Raw genomic sequence first — 25,273 nt, 5'->3', positions numbered from 1 at the left:
TTCTCTCTTTGCAGATGACATAATTCTGTATTTAATGAACCCTATAGACTCCACTCCCAAGTTGCTTGAACCGATTTGAAACTTTGGAAAAGTAGCAAGATATAAAAGTAACCCTCAAAATCAACTGTTTTCCTGTATGCCAACAACGAGAGGAGTGAGGCAGAAATCAGGAAAGCAACTCCTTTTGCAATAGCCTCAAAGAAAATAAAGTACTTAGGGATTAACTAAGAATGTAAAGGACCTTTATGATGAAAACTTTAAAAACCTGAAAAAAGAAATTAAAGCAGAACTGAGAAAGTGGAAAAACTTCCCATGTTCCTGGATTGGAAGAATTAACATGGTAAAATTGGCAATCCTGCCAAGGGCTATCTACAAATTCAATGCAATACGCATCAATATCCCAATGTCATTCTTTATGGAAATAGAAGCAATCTAAAATTTCATATGGAATAATAAAAGACCCCATATAGCAAGAACAATCCTTAGCAGAAAGAACAATCCTGGAGGAATATCAATACCAAACTTTAGACTCAATTACAGAGCTAGTAACCCAAACAGCTTGGCACTTGCACAAGAACAGATGGAACAAAATAGAATAGAAGAAAGACAGCCTCTTCAACAAGTGGTGCTTACAGAATTGGTTAAGTACCTGTAGAACACTAAAGTTGGATCCTTCTCAGTCACCTTACACCAGGATTAATTCCAAATGGATCAAAGATCTTGAGGTAAAAGAAGATACCCTGAAAACTTTACAAAAAGGAATAGGAGATACACTAGGTCTCCTTGGCACAGGGTGGGAGAAGATCTTCACTAATCATACAACAGAGAAAGGCCTCATATCTGAAATACATCTACAGCTAAAAAATTTGAATCTTTCTGAAACAAATCTTCAAAGAAACAACCATGCCATTAAAAGATGGGCTAAAGACTTAAAGAGAGACTTCTCTGAGGAGGAAGTAAGAATGGCCTATAGACACATGCAGAAATGCTTGACATCTCTGGCCATAAAAGAAATTAATACAACTTTGATATTCCACCTCACTCTAGGTAAAATGGCCATTATCAAGAAATCTAATAACAACAGATACTGGCAGGGATGTGGCCAGGAGGGATCACTACTACACGGTTGGTGGGAGTGTTAACTCATTCAACCACTATGGAAAGCACTAGGACGATTCCTCAAAAGACTAAACATAGAGCTCCCCTATAACCCAGCAATTCCATTCCTTGGCATTTACCAAAAGGTCCAGAAACAAGGATGTACTAAAGCCACTAGCAAAATGATGTTCATTGCAGCACTATTTACTATAGCAAAGATATGGAACCAAACCAGATGCCCCCCAGTAGATTATTGGATCCAGAAGATGTGGTTTTTATACAAAATGGAATTCTATGCTGCCATCAGAAAGAATGACATTCCTCCATTTGTAAGGAAATGGAAAGACTTGGAAAACAAAGTAAAGTAAGCCAGATCCAAAGGAACATAGGCTCAATGGTTTCCCCCATTTGTAATAATTAGTACATATCTAGGACTCTGCTAGCAGAGGATTAAAATAGTTCAAAACCTAGGTACATAAGGTCATATAGGATGAGACTAAAGGATCTCTAGGATATGGAAACAAGAGCTTTATCTTAAGTGGCTGCTGTTCTTAATATATTATGTTGCCCTTTGGTTAATCTTATGTTGTTATTGAATCTGACTTTGTTACCTGGTATATTGTATATATGTTTATTTGTTTATTTGAAATAGGAAAGGGAAGGGAGGAAAACAAGATGGTTGGGAGGGGATGGGAGAAGGGAAATGGGGACAAAAACCATGAGAAGGGGTATCAATGCGTGAGCAGTAATGCACCTACTATCTGTTTAATGTAACTGTAACCCTTCTATACATTATCCGGACAATAAAAAAAAAAAGAATAAGAAAATGTCCAGACCAAAAAGATGGCCTGTCTTTTGGATGGACAAATTTTATGATCTACCCAACCTAAGATTATATATATTCTGTTTAACCTCAATTTAAAAATGTAAGATACTTTAAACTTTTTCACAAAGTCAAGTAAGAGTGCCAATTACAATTTCTTCCTCCTCCTCCTTCCCTTCTTCCTCCTCCTCATCTTCCTGCTCCTCTTCCTTATCCTCCTCCTCCTCCTCAGGAGGAGGGCCCAGGCCCAGAGTTCAAGTCCCATGACAAAACAAAACAAAACAACCCCTCCCCCCAAACCCTGTCAAAATATACTTTGATAAATTCTTGTCTATTGGCTGGGAATGTGACTTAGTGGTGTGCTTGCCCAGCATGTACGAAGCCCTAGGTTCAATTCTTTGGTATCATATACACAGAAAAAACCAGAAGTGGTGCTGTGACTCAAATGGTAGAGTGCTAGCCTTGAGAAAGTCCAAAGATAGTGCCCAGGCTCTGAGTTCAAGTCCAGGACTGGCAAAGAAAAAAAATCTTGTGTATTGATTTGTTTTTTCTTTTTTTGCTGGTTCTAGAGCTTGAACTCTGGGTCTGGATGCTTTCCCCGAGCTTCTTTGTGCTCAAGGCTAGTGCTCTATCAGAACACCACTTGTTGCTTTTTCCGAATAGTTTACTGGAGACAAGAGTGTCATGGACTTTTCCTGTCTGAGGTGATTTTGAACTGTAACCCTCAGTTATCAATCTCTTGAGTAGCTAGGATTAGAGATATGAGGTATCAGTGCTCAGCTAACCTTCATACTTTGTAAGAAGCTAGTGTCAATGACAAACTTCTCAGGTAGAAGAAATACAACATTAATACTGTTCTTCTGTTGTGAGGCAGTTTCTTTCTTTCTTTTTTTCTGTTTGCATGGAATTTTCTTGTGTTAAACATGTTTCAAATTCCAGTATGATAATAGCGTAAAAACTCCTCTTCCTATGACAAAAGATTTTTCAAGGTTAAGTCAGTTCCTTATTTACCCACATATTTCTTACATATCACAGTAATTTAACACCCAAACATAATAAAACAAATCATGGGGTGACTTGCAATATTGCCATAGGAACCTGATTGTAACATACATCATCCGATTCCCTGATAAGTTCGGTATCTTCCACTTGCACTACTGCATCAGCACCACAGGGGATTGGAGCACCTGTTGTAACGCGCATGACTTGGCCTGGCATTACTGTCTGAGTGGGCTGGAAGAAAAACAAGAAAGAAACCGATGATTACTCCCTCTGTAGGGGATATAGGAGTTTTATAAACAATGAAAGATTCATATGGTTTTACTTATTCTGGACCAAAGTAATAGACAGTAACTGATAAACAGGTGCAGTCACACCCAAGGGGTGTCTATTTGATTTTTATATGTAAGAGAATGAGTATTCCATGTCTTGTTTTGAGGAACTATCTGTCACTTTTATTTACTGTACTTGCTTTTCACTAATAAAATCATGTGAATTTTCTTAATGTAAAGTGACCTAGGAGTACATTAGGAAAACTAATAGCTTATAAATTACAAATATGGAAACAATATTTTATGCAATTTACTGACATTTTGATATTTGACAAATTCAGCAGTTTATTAGCTAAAATTCTGGTACAAAAAAACCAAACCATAAAAGTTATCTTAATTACTGCTCTTCAAAATCTTAAAAAAACTTATTAGGTCAATTATCAATTAATACAAATGACTAACAAATTAAGTAAAAATTATCACAAAAATGACAAGATTTTATAATGATCCAACTTAAACACCTCTTTTGAAATTGAAAAACAAGATCTTCTTACATGCTCTTATACAGATGATATATGAGACAGGATCTGCCTGTTAACTTTTATATTGAAGAAACTCATATTTATGTAATGTAAGATTCATGTGTTAAGTTTGGTTAGGACTCAGAATAGCTAATTGTTATGGCCATGATTTAGACAGACTTGTGTGTGTGTGTGTGTGTGTGTGTGTGTGTGTGTGTGTGTGTGTGTGTGTGTGTGTGTGTGCGCGTGTGTATCATGGGGCTTGAATTCTGAGCACTGTCCCTAAGCTCTTTAGCTCAAGGCTGCTGCTCTACCCTTGAGCCAAGCCTCACTTCCCATTTTCTAGGGATTAACTGGAGATAAGTCTCAGGTTCTTTTGTGCCAGGGCTGGCTTTGAACCTTGATCCTCAGATCTCAGCTTCCTGAGTTGCTAGGATTATAGTCTTCAGCCACTGCGGCTCTAGACAGAATTGTAAAGAAGAATGTTTCAAATACTCTCTAAGAGAAAAATCCAACACAGTATTAATTTCTGCATAAAAAGATACATTTTCAAAGATGTCTACTACGTATTAAAAATATTAAGTCACTACAACATGACAGCATGAATATACTTAACATTATTGGACTATTGCTTATATGGGGAAATTGGTGGTCGTGTGTGTATGTGTGTCTGTGTGTGAAGGTCCTGGGCTTGAACTCAGAGACTTTTGCTCAAGATTGGCATTGTACCACGTGAACCACAGCTCTACTTCGTGTTTTTTTTTTGCCAGTCCTGGGCTTGAGCTCAGGGCCTGAGCACTGTCCTTGGGTTTTCTCAGGGGTAGAGCTCTACCACTTGAGCCACAGCACCATTTCCAGCCTTTTCTTTTTTTTTCTTTTATACTTATTCATTTATTAAAAGATTGCTATCCATAGTAATTTCTCATATATTAAACATGATAACAATTCAATTAATTAATGGGCAAGTTAAGAAGGATCTTAAAAGAAGAACAAATGGTTAATGAATACACACAGAAATGTTCAACATCGTGATCCATAAAGGAAATATAACCCAAAGCAACTCTGACTTCCAGCTTTTTCTATGTATGTGGTAACGAGGAATCGAACCTGGGTCTTTGTGCATGCTAGGCAAGCACTCTACCACTAGGCTGAACTCCTGGACCCCCAGAAAAATATTTTAATAGGAAGAGTAATTGTCCTGAGGCATGTCTGTGGAGACATATCAGCAACATTTTACCACGTATTAATCAATATAGGTGCTTTAAATCAAGAAATTATTCTTTTGGTCCTCCTGAGAACCATCCACTCATCTTATTGACAGGCTCCTAATCGTTCTCTAACATTACAACAACGTTGACAAAAATTTAGAATTTCAAGCTCAAAGTTATATTATGCTGAAATCCTCAGTTTCCTTGAGGACTAGGGATCTTACCTGTTCACCAGCTTGGGATTCCCCAATGATGAAACGATCCCCTGGGCCATCAGCAGCTGTAATAGGAAACAGAGCCAGAAATAAGCATCACTGTGGACCTATTGCAAAGAACAAGGAGCTAGTATTGGGATTTGAAATTTTTACTCATATTGCTTGATAAGTCTTCAGAAAAGTGAAACACTGTTTGGAATTCATGGCCTAGACAATGGTTGTTGCTGTTATGTTTGATATTTGGTATCCAGTAACTTCCAATACAGGTGTTGATACTTGTATGCTTTCTTGGTATCACTGCAGACAAATTTCTTATAATTTTCATCTTGTGCTTTTCTAGTAGGATTTTTTGGCATATCCTAAATATTATCATATCCAAGTGCATGCATATGTGATATGTGAGTACACAGTCATGGATATGTTTGTACATATATCACTAGGCATGTCTATATGCTTTTACTTTTCTACAAACATAACATTCATAAGATTTTCTTCTTCTACTCTTTATGATACCCAATTGAAGTAGGAAAAATATATGGTTAGTTCATTTTACACTTGAAAAATGAGTTATACCACAAGCAACTCAGCAAAGATTAAGTACCTCGATCAAGTTTTGGTTAGTGGGACAAGTAGTGCTAAATAAAAATCTAAGCCTTTAATAACTAGCACAGTTAAAAACACTTAAAAGTAATGGATCAGCTGGGTGCCAATGGCTTATGCCGGTAATCCTAGCTATTCAGGAGACTGAGACCTGAGGATCATAGTTTGAAGCCAGTCTGAACAGACAAATCCTCAATACTTTTATCGCCAATTAACCAGCCCAAAAACCAGAACTGGAGATATAACTCCAGTATTAGAGAACCAGATATGAACAAAAAAGCCTAGCCAAAGCACAAGACCCCAAGTTCAAGCCCCATAGCTGGCACCAAAAAATATATCAGAAACAATGCTTTTTCTGAGCTGGAATATAGAAGCAAAAATGTACTAGACGTTTCTCCTCTTTCCCTTTCCCAGAGCTTTTTGCTAAAGGCTAGTACTTTACTACTTGAGCCACAGCTTTCCTTTTTGGTGGTTCATTGGAGATTTGGTAGTATCCTCCCTGGGATAGCTTTGGACCATGATTCTCAGCTCTCAGCTTTCCTAAATGGCTAGGATTACAAGTGTAAGCCACTGATGCTTGGCTCTTTATGTGATTTTAATACTGTATACTCTAGCTATTTTTTTTTACCAGTCCTTGGGCTCAAACTCAGGACCCTAGGCACTGTCCTTGGATACTTTTTGCTCAAGGCTAGTGCTCTGCCACTTGTGCCACAGCACCACTTGCAGCTTTTTCTATGTATGTGGTACTAAGGGATTGAACTCAGGGTTTCATGCATGCTAGGTGAGCACTCTACCACTAGGCCACACTCTCAGCCTCTAGCTATTATTAATTTCTAGTGTTGTAGCTGCTGAAAATACGAAGAAGTCTGATATTTTAGTTCTATGACATTCTACTTCCTCTACTTGGGGTGTGCTTTCCTTATCAGAGCCTTCAGATTAAAGACTTCTGAGGTTTTAGGACTGAGCTCATGTCACCTTTTAAAAGAAGTGCTGCTGGGATTCTCTTCCCCTCAAGAGTAACCTACTTCTCCAGTGTAGCCTGGCTTCCAATTATATTTGCAGTTATTTGCTTACTTGCTTCAAAGGAGTCCCTAGTATTTGCCATAGAGCATGTTTTAAATAAATGTACAATGTGACATATTCAGAATATTCAATAAATGAATAAACAGCATTCCTAAGATTCTTTTGTATGTACACATAAAATTTCCAACATAAAGTTCTATATCTGCTATTCTTCTATGCATATTATACAGATGATACAAGTATATTTTCTTTGAAACCTGAATGTACATTTTTATCATAAGAATGTTTAGTCTAAGTTGTGGTTCAAGTGGTTAAGAGTATATGCCTAGCAAGGACAAGGCCCCTGAGTTTTAACCCCAATACTGTTAAAAGAAAAAAAAAGAATGTTTAGAGAGACTGCTTTGATTCTGTGTAATTTAGATACTGTCATTTTGTCTACTATAGACTAGCTTATTGTTGATAATAAGTTCTTGTTAAAAGAACAAAAAAAATAGAAATTTCCATAATATTGGTAGGAAAGTTTGCAAATTGCCTTATTATTATACCTTGCAAAATTTTAAAAATAATTTCATAAATGTATTTAATCACTTTAAATAGATTATGAGCTCTGCAGAAGCTTTATCTTTTGAAATACTTTTCTTTGTTATTTGTCTACTTTAATATTAGTAATAAGTTTTTCCATATATTTTTATTGTAATTAATAGAAGGTTACATTATATTCACCAGATAGAAGGTGCATTACTTCACATACATTGATACCCTTTCTCATGTCTTGGTCCCCATTTCCCTCCCCTCATCTCCACCCCTCTTCTTGTTTTCCCCCCTTCCCTATCTGATTTCAAATAACCAAATACCCATATATCCAATATATCAGATAACAAGGTGAAATACTGTATCAATATGAAATAACCAAGGGACAGCAAAAGATATGAGAGATAACATAGTACATTAAGGACAACAATTACTCATATGGCTCTTGTTTCTATATCCTGGAGGTCCTTTCATTTAGCATCATACTGTATGGTCTTATGTATCTAGGTTTTGTTCTATTGTAAATCTCTACTAGGAGAGCCCAAGGTTTCTACCGATTATGACAAATGAGGGAAACCACTGAGCCTATGTTCCTTTGAGTCTGGCTTACCTCACTTAATATGATTTTTGAAATAGTTTTCTATTCAAGTCTTTTCTCTGGTTCTTTTTCCTTACCCATCTGAACTCAAAAGGTTGCCATCAATATTGTGCATACATGCTCATACATCACCGAATGATGAAAACTTATGTAAATTAGAAGAAAACTTAGTATTGGATCTCAGAGAGGTAGATATCTGAAAGAGCGCTTTAGTGATTTTAAGAAGCAAGGTTATCAGGAAAGGTGTACCATCTGGGGAAAGAATCCAGAGAGAATAACTCCTCATTTGATATTTTCTATTTTTCTTTCTATCTTTCCATGTGTGACTATTGCTAGCAAAGAAATAATTATCCAAGAAGCTATATAGATGGTTCTTGGAACTACAGAGGAGTCACTTTTATTATTTACTCTGCGACAGTATTTCCTAAACTTATGTGTATCCAATTAATTGGTGGATCTTGTAAAAACAGTTTCTGATTTAGCAGGTCTGAGATCAAGCTACTGACTATGGCTGCTGCTGCTCCTTAGACTGCTATTTTTGATTCATAAAGCTTAATGCTTGAAACTGTCCCTTTTATTTTGTGTAGATGACAAGGTTTGAACTCAGTGCCCACGTTTGCTTGGCTGCATTCTACAACTTAAGCCATACCTCTAGCCCTGTTTTATGCTGGTATTTTGGGAAGTGTCAAGTTTTCTGTCCAGACTAGTCTCAAACTGCATTCCTCTGGATTTCAACCTCCTGTATAGTTAGGTTTACAGATGTGAGGCACAGGCACTGGATTCTTCCCTGTTTCATTAATGTTCACCTGTTTAGTTAAAGATTTATGGTTATATCATTTGTTAATAAAATTGAAATCAGTAGATAGCAACTGTACAGAAAATAAGTATCCCCAAATCATTGTCATAGAAATATCTTTCATTTCCCAGCCATATGTTATCTCTTTTTAAACCTCTTACAAGACTATATAGATATTCATTTATTTTAAACAATATGGAATTTCATCATATTAGAACAAAATAATGGAGGCCTATACGAATAGCATAACCTTTAGAAACCCTAGGAAATGTCTTTCACAGAAGAATTAACAATCTGTCTTTTTTTTTTTTTTGCCAGTCCTGAGTTTGAGCTCAGGGCCTGAGCACTTTTTTAAGGCTAGAGCTCTACCACTTGAGCTTCAGCACCACTTCCGACTTTTTTTCTAAGTATGTGATATCGAGGAATCGAACCTGGGTCTTTGTACATGATAGGCAAGCACTCTACCACTAGGCCAAACTCCTGGCCCCTGTTTACTGTTTTTGAAACTATAGTTAAGACTGAAGGATAGGAACAGGGCAACAGGTACTTTGTGTATGCCAAAATTAAGATTCTAGGAAGGTTTAGGGTGAGGAAGGTGACAAAGGAAGATGATGTGACTAGAATAAGGGGATCAAACTTATTTTGAAGTATCAAATTGAAGTATCAAATTAGATAATTGTGTTGAATTTAAAATCTGCTGTGCTTTATTATGGGCAGTCAGTAGGTGGGAGTAGGTTGAATAAGTGAAAAATTATTTTGTATTCTTTTCCAGGGGATAATGCTTACTTATTGTTACTAGTGGAAAAGAAGTACTTTATTTCTTTGACTACTATATTTTAACTGTTTTGGAATTAACTGAATTATTATTCTATCTGCTCATGTAGGTAATCTCCATACCACTAGGTACTCTTCATCAAAGCTATCCTTCCTAGAGCAGAAGGTAATGATAACAGAATGCCACTCTGGAGAGGACTCAAATAAAACATAAGCCCAGATACATGAATATCACTGAAAGAATAAGAATTGGTTCTGATTCAGAATGGCTGTGGACTATCTAAATTTATTTTACTGCAGTCTAACATACTAGATATGGATTAGACCTCATAAATTTTTAGTAATGGCTAGGCAGCTACATAATAGGCAGTTTAAAGTTTTTAAACTAAGTTTCCATAAATATTTAAAATAAAAATGTAAAGTAAAAACAAAACAAACCTAAAAAAACTTCCCCTTACTCAAATGGTCAGGATATTTCTTAATATAGTCTATCAAGTGGCTCATGCCTGTAATCCTAGTTTCTCAGGAGGGTGAGATCTGAGGATCAAGTTTTAAAGCCAGCCCAAGGAACAAAAGGACCCAATTAACCTCCAGAAAATGAGAACTGGGGCTTGGCTCAAGGGTAGGGCGGTAGCCTGGAGCTGAAGGCTCAGGGACAACACCCAGGCCCAAAGGTAGGGCAGTAGCCATAAGCTGAAGAGCTCAGGGACAGCGCCCAGGCAGAGTTCATCCACTATATATATCTATATATCTATATCTATCTATATGTGTGTGTGTGTGTTTTCTATAAAATTTGCATGTTAACAAGGCTTTCGAAATAATTTCAAATACTCTCTTTTTCTAAATGGTTCCAAAACAAGTTATGAAGGGAAATGCCTTTCAAACTGAACTTTTCCAAAAAGTTAAAACGTGGGATTGTGAGAGATTTTGATCTTATCAACATCTAGTCAGTAATTATAAGTTGCTTTCACATCTTTATCTGACTATGTGACTACATCAAAATTAGCTTGGTCTTAAGAGAGGAAAAAAATTCAAAAATATAAAGAATATATATATACATATTGATTCTGACTGTTAATATGTTACTTTAATTTTAATTTTCCTAAATTTATCTTCCAAATTCTTCTTCCTCCATTCAGAGTTTAGACTGTTAGGACTTCCTATTATTTCTGACATTATTATTTGATTCCTGTATTCTTTATATTTTCTATCTAATAGTTAAAAGGTTATCTCTACTTTTTTCCTTAGTCATTTTATTATTATTTTTGTTTTTCAGCCCACATACCTTAAAGAAAGTGATCCTCCAACTGGTTTGGAGTTTTATCCCAAATGTTTCTGAAGGATACTGGCTAATGCTTAGTAGTGATCCAGAGCAAGTTAGCAACCTCTTTACACCTAGAGGGTTAGGAATGCTCACGAGTGCCACTGGTTATTACTGGAAGGCCTAAGGCAAAGGCAGAGGAGAAGAAAAAAGGGAGAATAAAGGGAGTGGGGAGAAAGGAACTGAGTAAAGGATAACAGGTGGAAGGGAGGAGGTACACGAAATAGAAAGTGGTAGAGAGCTACAACTGCCTCAAGGATTTTTTCTTTAAACAAAAATACTGTCTAGACTTCAGGTAATAGCAATAAAAAGAGCAATGAATGGATTTACCTTCAAAGAAAAAAAATACCTTAAGTAACTAGTAGAGTTCATGGTCCTGAATTATAGACAAAGTTGATGAGCTGAAAAAGGAAAAATATGGTTCTAAAACCATATTTCTTTGTTTAAAGAAGACTTTTGCTATTTGAATTATAAGGCAGAACATTCATTGCAACTTTGTGATGTACCTATAGCCACAAAGATTACCTTGTGTTTTATGTCTCTGCTAAATGTTACATATCTTAGAAAACTAGCAACATTATGTAGGAAAGAAATGTAAATCAGCAGCTAACAAATCTCACTGTCTCTCTCTTTTTTAATACCATGAGAAATCATTAGAGACAGTTTGTTGAGAAAAAAATAAAAACAACATCATTTGAATCAAAAGAATAAATGAGATATAGCATATAATTTTATACAAAATTTTCTTGAATAGATTCTACAGTACCAGAAAAACTCTTTTAATGACTCATATAGGCTAATTTTCTGGCACAAGGAAAACTCAGAATAATAGTTTCTTTTTATTGAGCTGCTTTTATTTCTTGTAAAAACCACAGAATATCATTCTCTGAGAGAAATTTTACATCAAAATTTTATTTTCTCTCTCTATTTTATTTTACAAGAACATAAAAAACAGACTTGTTTGTCACTAGCATTTCATCCATTGTAGCTGTTTGTTCTAATTTTCAAATAATTCTTGGTCATTTTATTGTAATATCCTATATGACTACAAACTGTAAGGTCAAAATAGTTTACTTTTTAGATGGAGAATAGAAACAAGAAGAACCAATGAAGCTATGAGAAAAGTAAATAATTTTCCTTGTAAAACAATATTCATTTTCATAAACATTACAGAAGAAATCAATTTTAGAAGGTAAAATATAGGAGATATTAGGAATTTTTTTATTTGTGCTTGATTTTTGCCTATTTCAGAAATATTCCTGTCTAAGAAGAAACCTGTGAGACAATCTATGAAATTGGAAATTTGGGAAAATACAAACTGTAAAAATGTTTTTGTGTTTGCATTCATTTACCTACAGAGTTAAATCAACAAATGCAGCATTTCATAGAAATTGCTCTTTTGACAATTAAAAAATAAAGAAGTTGCTATCTTAAAAAAAAAAGAAACATTCCTGTTTAATGAGATCAAGTTAAATGAGGCATACTGAGAAAAAAGATATACTAGTGGAAAAAAAAGATACATTAGTGGAAATTACAATATAAGGTCATTCTTTCCCCTATTCTATGTATACAGAATGAAGGCACCAATTCATATAAATGTTTTTCTCCAGTTTTTTTTTTTTTGTTGTTGTTGTTGTTGGTCATGGGGCTTCGACTCTGTGTCTGGGCGCTGTTCCTAAGCTTTCCAGCTCAAGGCTACTGCCCTACCACTTGAGCCACAGCCCCACTTTCGGTTTTCTAGTGGTTAGTTGGAGATAAGAGTTTCACGGTCTTTAGGTCTTTATTGTCCGGGCTGGTTTTGAACCATGATTCTCAGATTTCAGCCTCCTGAGTAGCTAGGATTACAGGCTTGAGCTACCATGCCCGGCTTATCCAGCTTTTTTGTTGATTGTTTGACAGGGTCTTGCTCTGCAGCCTAGGCTGGCCTTGAACCTGTGATCCTCTTGTCTTAGCTTCCCAAAAGCTAGGACTATGGGAATCAACTTGATGCCCAGTTCCAAATGTTACTGTATTTTTCAGAGATGGTCTAACAGAATGCATTGCAACAGCAATAATAAGAGGAATAACACTATCATTAATCATTTAGAAAAGCAATTGTTGAGTGTTCTTATTTTGTGTGTGCCAGACAGTGTTCTTAAATATTACAACTCAGTTGGAGTAAGTATTGTTATAATGATTGCCATTTTAGAAATGAGAAAAATGATGCTCAAAAATTTCAAGTGGTTTGTTCAAAGTTATAGAAATGAATCCAGTATCAGAACCCACTGCTAGACATGGATGAAAATAAAAACAGAAGTTCCATATTATCACTGAAAAGAAACTGACCTTTAAGGACATGTTTATCCTTATTTGAGTATTATACAATGTATACATGTATTGAAACATTACATGGTACTCCACTCATATGTAAAATTTCCAGCTAAAAAGTAAATTATGGAAACTAGTCTGACAAGTGAGAGATATCGCTCTATCGCTCTATCTATCTATCTATCTTTTTGTCCCCATCTTGGGGCCTGAATTCAGGACCTGGGTACTATCTTTGGGATTTTTTTGCTCACTGCTTGTGCTCTACTTAAGCCACAGTTATACTTCTGACTTTTTGTTGGTTAATTGCAGGTAAAAGTCTCATAGACTTTTTTGTCCAGGTTGGCTAGCTTTGAGCCACAATCCTGAGTAGCAAGATACAGGTGTGAGCCACTAGCACCCAGATAGCAAATATTTAAAAATATTTAAAAATATAAGTCTTGATTTAATAAACTAGTAACTATATATTATAATGTGGTATCTTATTATAACATATTTTATAACAATATATCATATTTTGAAAACTGCTGAGAGTAGATTTCAAATATTCTTGTCACAAGAAATAAGAATATAACACAGAAAGTACTGTAATTAGCTCAATAGAATCACAGCACAACATATATCTATTCCAAAACATGTTCATACGAAAAAACAAAACAAAACAAATTCACGAAAAGTTTCTAAGCAATTTAGTTACATTTTCATCTTGTGTTCTTAAGGTTAGATTTTAGACAGGAAAATACTATTTAGTATTTGCTCTTAAACTTCATGCAGTCTCAGGGAGCTCTGAGGGCATGATCTGCTAGTACCATCTGGGGTTCCAGAGCTTTGAAGTATGGCATCTGTGAGAGAACTAGAGGTTTCTTTCATGCTTGCCTTCATCAAGCCCTTTACAGATGTTTGAGTTGAAAGCAAGAAAACAGATTGCTGGTAATCTGCCCTTCTCCCCCATCTCCTGCTGGGATTATATAGATATTTGCAAATAGAAGGCATCTGGAAAGCTTCCAGCCCTGGACTTTGTCTATTATTTTGTAAGTTTAGGGGACAAAAGTCTGAAGAAAAAAATTAGCGTGAGTCTGATGGTAGTGAAGAGTACTTATATAATATTATGTAACAGTGAGGAAAATTAAAATATTTACCTCGGACAGCATAGCCATCTTTGACAGATGCTGGGAATGGGGGTAGGTTGTCTTTTGCATATACATCTTGAGCAAGGACTCGACCCATTCCATCTGAAAAAAAGGGAAGAAATGTGGGGGCAGTTGAGTAGGCAAACAGCTATAAGGAACATAGGCATGAGTGCTTATATGGCACAGCTTATAAAGGGCTCAGTCAGGCCTCTTGTCCCAACGAATAGGAGATAGAAAGGAAAGATTCATCCTGGTGCTTAAAAGATTACATACAATCAATTCATAATAGTGCTTGCAGCAATTATCCAGAGTAGTTATGCTGCCATCAAAGAACTCAGATATGATTTTCCTTAGAAGCAAAGCCAAAATCTTAAACATTGTCATATCCACTGACCCAGTAATCTCTCTTGTAGAAATGTAAGAAAATACATTTATCTTTATTACATGTTCATTTCAGAGTTGCTTACATTACTAAAAAATGAAAAGAAACCCAAGATCAATAATATATTTAAATAAGCAATGACTTATTCTTATGATGAAGGATCATGTACATGAAAGTGCTATTTATGAAGAATGTTCATGGACAAAGGAAAAAAATTTAAATATATTACAAATATGAAAAATTACAGTGTATAGTCTTTACTATATAAACACTTATATACCAATAGAAAAGAAAAATGATTTATATGAAAGTTAAAAGATGAATTTGCTTTAAATTTTCTCAATATTTGAATTATGATTTTTATTTTGAAAAAATCAAACCAAAGAAAGTTGATTTCACAGATTTTTAGGAAACAAACGATTTATCTAGTCTTCAAATTCCAAGATATACACATAACATTTTTGTTGTTGTGGGACATTTCAAGTCATGGGACTTGAACTCTGGGCCTAGGCACTGTCCCTGAGCTCTTCAGCTCAAGGTTACTGCCCAAATCCTTGAGTCATAGAGCCACTTCCGGTTTTCTGGTGGTTATTTGGAGATAAGAATCTCACAGATTTTAGTGCCTGGGCTAGGTTTGAACCATGATCCTCAGATCTCAGCTTCCTGAGTAGCTAGGATTACAGGCATGAGCTACTGTGCCAGGCTTTTGACTCTACCAAAACCAATGCATAGTGGTTGAGAAAAGTGTTGAGTTGTCCAACAACTGAATAGGAAATTATCTATCAACACAATTTTTTTTTTTGACCCTTTGGGGCTAGAGCTCAGGACCTGAGCACTGTCCTTGGGCTTTCTAAAGCTGGAACCTTACCACTTGAGCCACAGTACCACTTCCAGCTTTTTCTATGGATGTGGTACCAAGGAATCAAACCCAGGCAAGCACTCTACCACTAGGCCAAACTCCCGGCTCAGATCTGGTTTTTAGCTCAATTTAACTATTGAAGACATTCCTCAGTTTGTGTTACATATATTTAAAAAAAGATTTTTAATAGTATATATTACTTGTATCAGGGAGTTTCATTGTGACATATGAACACATGCATTCATACACATCCATTCTATCATTCGTCCTCAACTCTCTTAAAACAATTTCAATATTTACTTAATAATCAGTCTTCATTGCTCCCCTGTCCTAGTAGAGAGCCTGCTTCATTTTCCTGTAATTCACCTTTTTTCTTTTTTAATGTATATATTAACTGTACAAAGAAGTGTTATTTCACATAAATATAGTATAATTTAGTAAGATTAACTTCTCCTCTTTATCTATCCTCTCTAACCACCTATTGTTCAACCGTTTCCAGTGAGATTCCTTATGCCATCCTTATACAAAGAAACAATGTTTTCAATATTACTCATTCTTCCTTCTCTTTCCCTAACCAATTCTCATCATTTCCCTCACATGAAATTCCTTTTTCCTAAAAAGAAAAATTCATTCTACCTTACAGATGCATAATATTCCATGATAGATATGCACCCTGTTTTCTTTTTCTATTAAGCATTAGCTGGACACACAGAACAAAAAAAAAAAATCAAGGACTGGGAGTTTGGCCTAGCGGTAGAGTGCTTGCCTAGCATGCATGAAGGTGAAGACCCGGGTTTGATTCCTCCATACCACATACATAGAAAAAGCCAGATGTGGTGCTGTGGCTCATATATATGCACCGTATTTTCTTTACCTATTCAGCATTAGCTGGAGACATAACTGATAGAAAAAAAAAAACAAGGGGAGTTTGGCCTAATGGTAGAGTGCTTGACAAGCATGCACAAAGACTCAGGTTTGATTCCTCAGTACCACATACATAGAAAAAAGCCAGAAGTGGTGTTGAGGCTCAAACGGTAGAGCTCTAGCCTTGAGAAAGTCCAAGGACAGTGCTCAGGCCCTGAGCTCAAGCCCAGGACTGGAAAAAAAAAGATCTAGAATAGTAAGTTGGGTTAAAAAAAAGCAAGGTCTAACCATTTCTTGCCTACAAGAAACATACTATTGATAAAGACAAATATAGGCTGAGGTGAAGTAGAAAAAAAAGATTTTCTACACATATAGATTCTGAAAGCACACAGGAATAGCCGTACTTATACAAAATACAAAGAGTTAAAGTAATCAAAAGAGATAAAGGTCATTTCAAATTATGAAGAACAATCTATCAAGAAGATAGAAGTTGTTACCATATATGCATCAAATATTGGGACTATCAAATTTATTAAACAATATTTCTGGACTTAGAACTACTGTACAATTATAGTGTGAGACAGTGGAACATATGGCTATTTTTGCATGTGGAATATTAAGTTTTATAAACAGTCACTAACTATGAAAGGCAGAACAGTGTAAAAATATCTAAAATGATTTTAAGGTCATAGAAAATGCTTAAGTTGTGAGTGTTCTTTTTAACATTTAATGATGGAAATCTTGCAACACTCAGGTCAAATGAATGCCATTGATGAATGAGTGCCATTTATGTCCAGGATGAGAATTTTCCTGTCAGGATTTGATGCAAACCAACAAAGAAACATAAAACTCAACATACTTATTCTTTATGTCAATTATACTTTTAATATTAAACTTCATGACTCAAAATTATACAGATTATAAGAAATAAATGCACAGGGAAACATGGGATAATTTATAGGACAGTGATTACCATAAAGAAAAAGTAATGATGATGAATCAAATGATAATTGTACACATATTATTCATTATATCAGGTGTGTCAGTTTTGAATAGCTGAGAGAATAAAAGGAAGAAATATTTATTTCAGCTCGTATTTTTGGAGGTTTCAGACCATGGTCAGCCAGACATTATTTCTGGTCAGTATGTGGTGAAACATTATGTCAGAGGGGCAAAGAGGAAGAAAGCTATCCACCTGATGGCATCTAGGAAACAAATAGGAACAGAAAGTGGCCTACTTCCTCGAACTATACTGTACCAGGTAAAGTTTCTAGCACATTCCCTAATAATTCCCCTAGCTGGGGAACAACCCTTCAATACATAGCCTCCCCTTCCCACCTCACGCGCGCGTGTGTGTGTGTATTATATATCCAAACCATAAAACCAGTTATGTCTCTCTGAAGAAACCAAAGGAAAGGTGTCTACGTATATAGAGGATTTGGTCCTTAGAAACAGAGGGTAAAAGTAGGAGATATGTGAAAAAGCAGACCACAGACAAAAGTGGCTCATATTTGTAATCCTAGCTACTTAAGAAGATCATGGCGTGAAGCTACCCTGAGCAAAACATTTGCGAGTTTGCATCTCAACCAACTGAAAAGTGGGGTACATGTCTGTAGTACTAGTTATGCAAGAGGTTAAGACAATCACACTCCTGGACAGCCTAGGCAAAAACTCAAAACTCTAAAAAACAAAACAAAACAAAAAAAAATAAAGGAAAAAGGCTGTACCTACAAAGCAAGAGGCTCTTTTAAATAGAATACCTGCTCCTAGCTAGCACAAGACCTTTTAAAGTACAGGATCACATCATTTGGAAAAAAAAAAGAAGTTAATATAACTTCTTTTATTACTTGTATCTTCCTTTCCTCCTTGTTTTCATATCTCCAGAGTGTCTCAGTCACAAAACCCAGGCCTTTTCCCTTAAGATGTATTTCCAATCACAGGGGAGTAACATATTTCTTTTCCAAGGTTAGACTATCACCTCAAGAACAGTTACAGTCATATAAAATATACACACTTATTTTAAAGGCTGAGAAGTGTGGGTTGATCCTGAGACTAGAATTACCAGTTTGTTGCCAGGGACATCTAGTTTACCTTTTGGTTGTGTCTTTGGCCTCCCTTCCCTTGTGAGGAGCTAGGTTTGGAGTTGTGAATTCTTTTCTCTCATCTTTCTGTTTCTTTGTCCTTTTCAGCTGTCCTATCACTACTTCCCCGATCCCTGATGCTTTTCCCTTCTTTGTTTTGAATCTAGTCCCTCCTTTTGTTACCATGATCTTATTTGCAGAGCCTAAAGAGGATATTGCAAGTCTAAGCAAATAAAACACTTAAATGCAGTGAAAATGCTTTTCTAACACTTTTTTTTCTTCTGGGGAGAACTCTTCAGTAAGGGAATTATAAGCCATATTTAACTTATGACAATTCAATTCATAGTGACTTACACTTATAGGACTCTACTTTTCAATGCACTATAGATCACAAACAAATGACAATTTGTTTTATTATAAAGCATATGAACATGAGGGAAAAGGTATTTAAATCAGTTAGGAAAAGACACAAGGGAAGTTCTCATAGAGAAGAGGCTCTTAAGATTTATCTTAAATTTTTTTTATTAGCCAGAGAAATAAGATAAAGTCTCAAGCATAATCAAAAGGTCTAGAGTATGGTTATAAACAACATAACCAAAGTCTTAGAAGTAAGACATAATAGGAGGAAAGAAAACACAGCATATCAGATTTATGGAAAAGCAAGTTTTGATGGTAAAGGAGTAAGAGAAGATACGAAAAAGATTATGTCAAGAAATTTGGTTTTTATCTTGGGCTATGCTCACCTTCACTGTTTTGAAGAACTGTAGTAGGAGTGTTAATAACAAATTTGCATCTGAACACATTACTTTGGCATCTAATCAGAGAACTGATTGGGAAGATGTTAATTGGAGCACATTTGTTACAATAATCCAGGAAGTAAATTCCAAAGACCTAAACAAAAACAATAGCAGTTGGGATGGAGATCAAGAGATAGGTTCCAGGGGATGTAGAATAAACAGGTATTGCAGAAGTAGAGAAAGTAAGTTTAGTATTTCTCATGTAAAATTTATTAGCATCAGATATGTAATTTATACAACATGAAGTTTTAACTCATACCAAGTCTGGACAATGACATGGATTTCAAAATCACTATGGATAGTGATGTCTGGAACCACCAAAATACAAAAGGCCATGTATAGTGCATGTACAAGATATAAAAATAGGGATGGTAGATAGACTTAAATAAAGCCTAATTCAAGGAACTGAATAAGGCAAGTGTGGAAAAGAGCCAGTAAAGGAGAGAAGAATCATATTGTTTATTTACATTCTTGGCAACAGACTATAAGCCAAAGGCAGCTATTTATTTTCAAAAATATGTCTTCATGCAGTAACTATCTTAGTAGATGCTTAACCACTATTTGTTGAACAAACTGAACCTACCTACCTTCCTTCCTTCCTTTCCCCCTCACTCCCTCACTTCTTTCTTTCTTGTCAGTTGTGGGACTTAAACTCAGGGCCTGTCTGATATCCCTGAGCTCTTTTGCTCAACCACTCTACCACTTTAAGCCACAGTGCCACTTGTGAATTTTCCTTCCCAGGATGGCGTCAAACTTTGATACTCTGATTTCAGCTTCCTGAGTAGTAGAATTATAGGTGTTAGCCACCAGTGCCTGGTTGCTAAATTATGTTTTCTATATGATGTTTTTGAAGTAATTCAAGTGTCTATGTGTTCTCTGTTGTACTAAAAATTAAGTTTATCAAATTCAAAGGTTGAATGCAAACCTCATTATTTTTCATCATCATCATTTGTGGAAATACTTGAGAAAGAAGTTAACCATCTATGAAGAATTTGCTTTCTTATGAGTGAAAACTACTCTGATGAACAAATGAAGGGGAAATAGCAAATCAGGGAAAAAATACATCTGACAGCATTTTTCTCCTGCAGGAAAAATGAAATGGCCATTCCAAAATCCCTTTTAAATGTGACTGAAGTTTGATTTTTTTTTTTGCCAGTTCTGGGGTTGGCATGTTGTCCTTGGGCTTTCTCAAGGCTAGAGCTTTATCATTTGAGCCACAGCACCATTTCTGGCTTTTGCTATGTATGTGGTACTGAGGAATTGAACCCAGGTCTTCATGCATGCTAGGCAGGCACTCTACCACTAGGTCAAACTCCTAGCCCCTAATTTTGATTTTTTTAAGGACAAATGTTAAAAAATTGTTAAAAGAGGGATTATTATTTTGCTTATATGGCAGATGAAATATTTTAAAAGAAATGTAACAATAATCAAGTAATGATATGTATATGAAGTTGAAATATTTTATGCGGAACCACTAATAATCAGGAACTGTCAGTAAGTTTTCTATACCAAGTCAGCTTGATTATAAAACATACCAGTTTCTACTCACTTTTGACAGAAAAAAGTCATCAGACAGACTTGGTTATCATTCTCTTACTCAGTGCTTAGTGAGGAAATATTACTCATTTCAGGCTAGGGTATTGGTATTTTGAATATGAAACTACTTATTTTCTCCTTTTTTATTGAATAGAAATTTTATTAGTGCTATATTCTGTATTGTTAAGGATGATATTGAGTAGAAAAATCCCCAAAAGTATTTACGTGTTTCAGTGGAAAGTAATCTTTCTAGTTCAACCAAACTATATGTTTTTGTTGTGTGAATCTTACTTGGAAAATGAAGAAAAGAAAGGTAAAGGTAAATAAAGTAATACCTCGGTAATTGATGATTTCTGTCCCAAGCACCGGCGTCATCTCCAGGACTGTAATAAAGGCTTTGTCCATAGATGTCAGAGGAAAAGGAGACATGCGGTGTCTTCTAGCTACCTTGGTGATATCCACAGCACTGTGACCTATACAGAAAGATAGTTAACTGAGAATATGACATTGAAACATTGATTAACAATCGTCAAATAAGCAAGGACTTTTAACTTCCAATTTTAAGTGTTTTAGTAAAATGTTATTTTTTCCTGCTCTGAAAACATAGCCCTGCTATATGTATTTGCCTAGGTCATAGAGCAAGTAAGCCAAGAGCCAGGATACAAACCTAGATAATGTTGCATTCATAGTTTGTGGCTTTATCCACAAACTGTGGACCATGACACACATTGCTCTCAACTCTCCAGAAATTCCATTTCACTTACAGTAACATTTTTCTTAGGACCTATAAGCCTGAATATTATTGTTCCTACTATTCTTATCTCCTAACTTCTCCAGTCATGTTAGCTCCTTTCATTTTCATTCATCACACCAAATTTATTTCCCCATAGGGCCTTTGTACTTGCTGTTTTCTCTCCTGGATCATTTCCCTCAGATATTACAAGATTATTCATTAACTATTTCTTTCAGGTCACTGCTCCAATATCACATCAGAGAGGCCCTTATTGAAACATTATACATAACAGTATCTACCATCACTTTTTATTAACTTATCCTACTTTACTGTCCATATTGTAGAAATCTTCTCACAAATAAAAAGATAAAGGCACAAAGCTTTCTGAGGGAAAACAACTCACAAAACTTTAGCACTTTTAAAACTCTCTATCTGGAACATAGATGGATACTTGGAGACATCGTAGTGGATTACCACCCATGCCCATACCCATACCCACACCCCCACACAATCTCAATAACTTAAGCTGAAAGACTGGAGATCACTTAGTGCTAAATCTGAAAGAGTTCAAAATTATTTCTGTTCAAATTATAGGTGAAATTGGAGAGATAATTCACAGAATGAGTGATTATCTTCACAAGTTCATTGGTCAAAGAATATTCAGACTATATAAAGAGCTCAAAAGATTAAAGACCAAAACAAACACACAATCTAATAAATGAACAAAGAAGTTGAAAGGCTTTCAAGTACTAATGGTTAATAAATACAAGAAAAAAAGTTCAATAATCATATTTACAAAGGAAGTGGGAATAATTCCATCTTGTCTCAGTCAGAATGGCTATCAATAATAAAGCAAGCAAATGCTGTGAAGGTACAACAGAGAGCTGAAGTAAGGAGGAAGGGTGCTTCATCCACTGTTGGTGAGAATGTGCATTAGGGTAGCTATTACGGAAGTCAATATGGAGGTTCCTCAAGAAACTAAAAATAGGGCTGGAGTTCACATCACAGTAGTGACCAAAAAAAAAAGAAAAAGAAAAAGAAAAAGAAAAATATAAGTACACTATTAACCTGTGATACTACTTTTGGGCATATGTTAACATGATTATGTCAATGTATAATAGTGATTCTTACACAAAGATGTTTATAGCAGTATTATAACACCCAATAACAATGGTATCAGCTTGTGTCCAAAACTAGTGAATCAATAAAGAAAACATGGTACTTATACACAAAGAGAATTACTCAGCAATTAAGGATTATATTGTTTGCAGGAGATATGCCAAGCTCAGGAACACAAATATTTTCATTCATATGCAGATTCTAGATCTGAAAAGACAACATGACATAATTGTAAAAGGGACACTGGAGGATGGAACTAGCAGGGAGAGGTACAGGATCAGTGGGTGGGGTGGGGAAAATAGCATGATGAAACCCACTAAAATTGTTACAGGAGAAGTTAAGAAAATTTAATATAGATAAAAGGAATTTCATTCAAGTATATGATATGCCCATATGTGTCACAGTAAATCTTTTGTATCATTTATGTTAATAAAAATAAAAATTATAAGTAAATATAATGTGATTTATTTATAACTTTCATTGCAATCTGGCCAATAAAATATCATAAAAGCATACAATCACACCAGTCTAACCGGAGAGAATGAGAGAAAAAGCTGTTTCTACTTCTTATTAGGCTATATAGCTGCACAAGTCTCAGGTCTCATCTTTCTATAGTATGCTGTGATTTATGGTAAATATTGTATATAATCTTACAAAATTTTCCTTATAAATATGCTTAGCTTCTGAGAGAAAAATTGTATGTTTTAGTTATAAAAGATTTATCAGTTAATATTTGATATTAGAAAAAGGAAATTTTCTTTAGCCAGCAAGTTTGCTAACATAAAATACACCAACAAGTTATGGAGCTGGGATACATAGTTATATATGCTCTCAAGGAAGAGCATTATAGCTGAGAAGGAAGGAATGACATGCAAACCAACGAACAAATATATAACAAGAGAAAAAAAGGTAGTAAACTATTTGCCGGTTCTCTATTGAGATTAATGGTTTTCATCTTTTTCTATTGTAAATTACAGGACCCATAAGCCAGGAAAAAATCCTCTCAACTCTTAAAACTTAGTTATTTGATCTTTTGCCCCATGTTAAGGAAAAGTATCTTTCTTATATTCATGGTACTCAGCAAACTTCAAAGGTAAATGAATAGCCAGTCCTGTTTTTTTTTTGGGTGGGTCATGGGGCTTGGACTCTGGGCATAGGTACTGTCCCTGAGCTCTTCAGTTCAAGGCTACCACCCTACCACTGGGCCTGGGAATTGTCCCCGAGCTCTTCAACCCAAAGCTACTGCCTGACCCCTATAGTCACAGCACCACTTCGTTTTCTAGTTGTTAACTGGAGATAACAGTCTGTGTTCTTTAGTGCCTGGGCTGGCTTTGAACTGATCTTTGATCTTCAGATCTCAGCCTCTTGAGTAGCTAGATTACAGGTGTGAGCCACCGTGCCTGGCCAATCTTTTAATCAAGGATTAAAGTTAGTTATAAGCAAAGAGCAAATCAAAATAATGCCTCTGCTCTATTATTTCACTTTTCTAATTATTGGATGTTTTTTCCACAAAAACTCATTTCACCTGGCCTACTGTGGCACTGTCATCCTGATCTCAAACTCAAAATTTATCTTGATCTCAAAGTCTTGCACCCTTGCTTAGCACTGAAGACTGATCTTACATCAATTGAGCCACATGAATTTGTCTGAGTTTGTTTCAGAACTTGATCCTCAAATCATAGCCTCCTAAGTAGCCATGGTAGTAGATAAATAATTCGGCTTATTAACAGGACATGATGTGATATTTTAATACATGTACACATGTTGTGCAGTGGTTAAATAAGGTTAAGCATATCTGTCTCCTCAAACATTTATCACTTCATTGAGGAAAACACAGAATCCTTTCTAAATGTTCACAGACAGCATATGCTTTGAAACATATAGTATATTATTGCTACCTAGTAATTCTATTGTGCTAAAGCATACCAGAACATCTTACTCTCAACTGTCTTACTCTCAGCTAACTGTAACCTAGGAGCCATTGATATATATATTTCCTTATCCCTGTTTCCACTTTTTTTTTTTTTTTGCCAGTCTTGGGCTTGAGTTCAGGGCCTGAGCACTGTCCTTGGACATTCTCAAGTCTAGAAGATCTACCACTTGAGCCTCAGCACCACTTCTGGCTCTTTTCTATGTATGTGGTACCGAGGAATCGAACCCAGGTCAGGCATGCTAGGCAAGCACTCTACCACTAGGCCAAACTCCCGGCCCTCCACTTTTTTTTTTTTAAACCAAATACTGATAATTATTTTTTTCCAATTCCACATATAAGAGTGAGAATATGCAACATTTACCTTTCTGTGTTGTTATGGTTGGGATCTTAAATGTTGCCCCAAAGTTCTAGTGTTGCAAGTTTTCAGTGAAGCAGTATTTAGAGTTAGAAATTTGAGGGGTGATTGGATCATAGGGCTCTGACCTCATAAATGGATGAACACATTCAATGATTCATAGCTTAATAGGATAGTGGAGCTAACAGAACTTTAGGAGGAGTAGCTAATTGGGAGCATGTCCCTAAAGGAGGTATTTTTGTCCATGGATCCACATTTCTCCCCATGAATTTGGTCATTATGAGGTAAGTATCTTTGCTCCACCAAATGCTTATCATATTAATTCATTATACACTTAGAAGCAACACAGTTAAGCAACCATGGACTAAAACCTCTGCAATCAAGATCTAAAATAAATTTCT

The 25,273-nt window shown here is 35.6% G+C and overlaps 1 protein-coding gene and 1 long non-coding RNA gene across 9 annotated transcripts in view; one reads left to right on the top strand and one right to left on the bottom strand.

Annotated features, from left to right (window-relative positions):
* The window catches only part of Gphn (gephyrin), a 337,298-nt gene that overhangs the window by 55,557 nt on the left and 256,468 nt on the right, over positions 1–25,273 (bottom strand). For all 8 annotated transcript variants that reach the window (XM_090344303.1, XM_090344305.1, XM_090344307.1 and 5 more), the window contains 4 exons: positions 21,068–21,205; positions 14,223–14,315; positions 5,146–5,201; positions 3,035–3,154 (listed from right to left, as the gene is read on the bottom strand). In XM_090344303.1, coding sequence (XP_090200429.1) covers positions 3,035–3,154; positions 5,146–5,201; positions 14,223–14,315; positions 21,068–21,205 — 407 coding nt within the window. The remainder of the gene's footprint in view (positions 1–3,034; positions 3,155–5,145; positions 5,202–14,222; positions 14,316–21,067; positions 21,206–25,273) is intronic.
* LOC150054578 (uncharacterized) overlaps positions 1–25,273 on the top strand; it is a 54,388-nt gene that overhangs the window by 2,427 nt on the left and 26,688 nt on the right. The gene's annotated exons all lie outside the window — the stretch shown is intronic.

This window comes from Megascapheus bottae, chromosome 14, assembly GCF_031878675.1.
Source record: "Megascapheus bottae isolate mThoBot1 chromosome 14, mThoBot2.hap1, whole genome shotgun sequence".
Taxonomy (NCBI): domain Eukaryota; kingdom Metazoa; phylum Chordata; class Mammalia; order Rodentia; family Geomyidae; genus Megascapheus; species Megascapheus bottae.
Note: the sequence above shows the minus strand (reverse complement) of the source record. Positions and strands in the feature narration are given on the sequence as shown.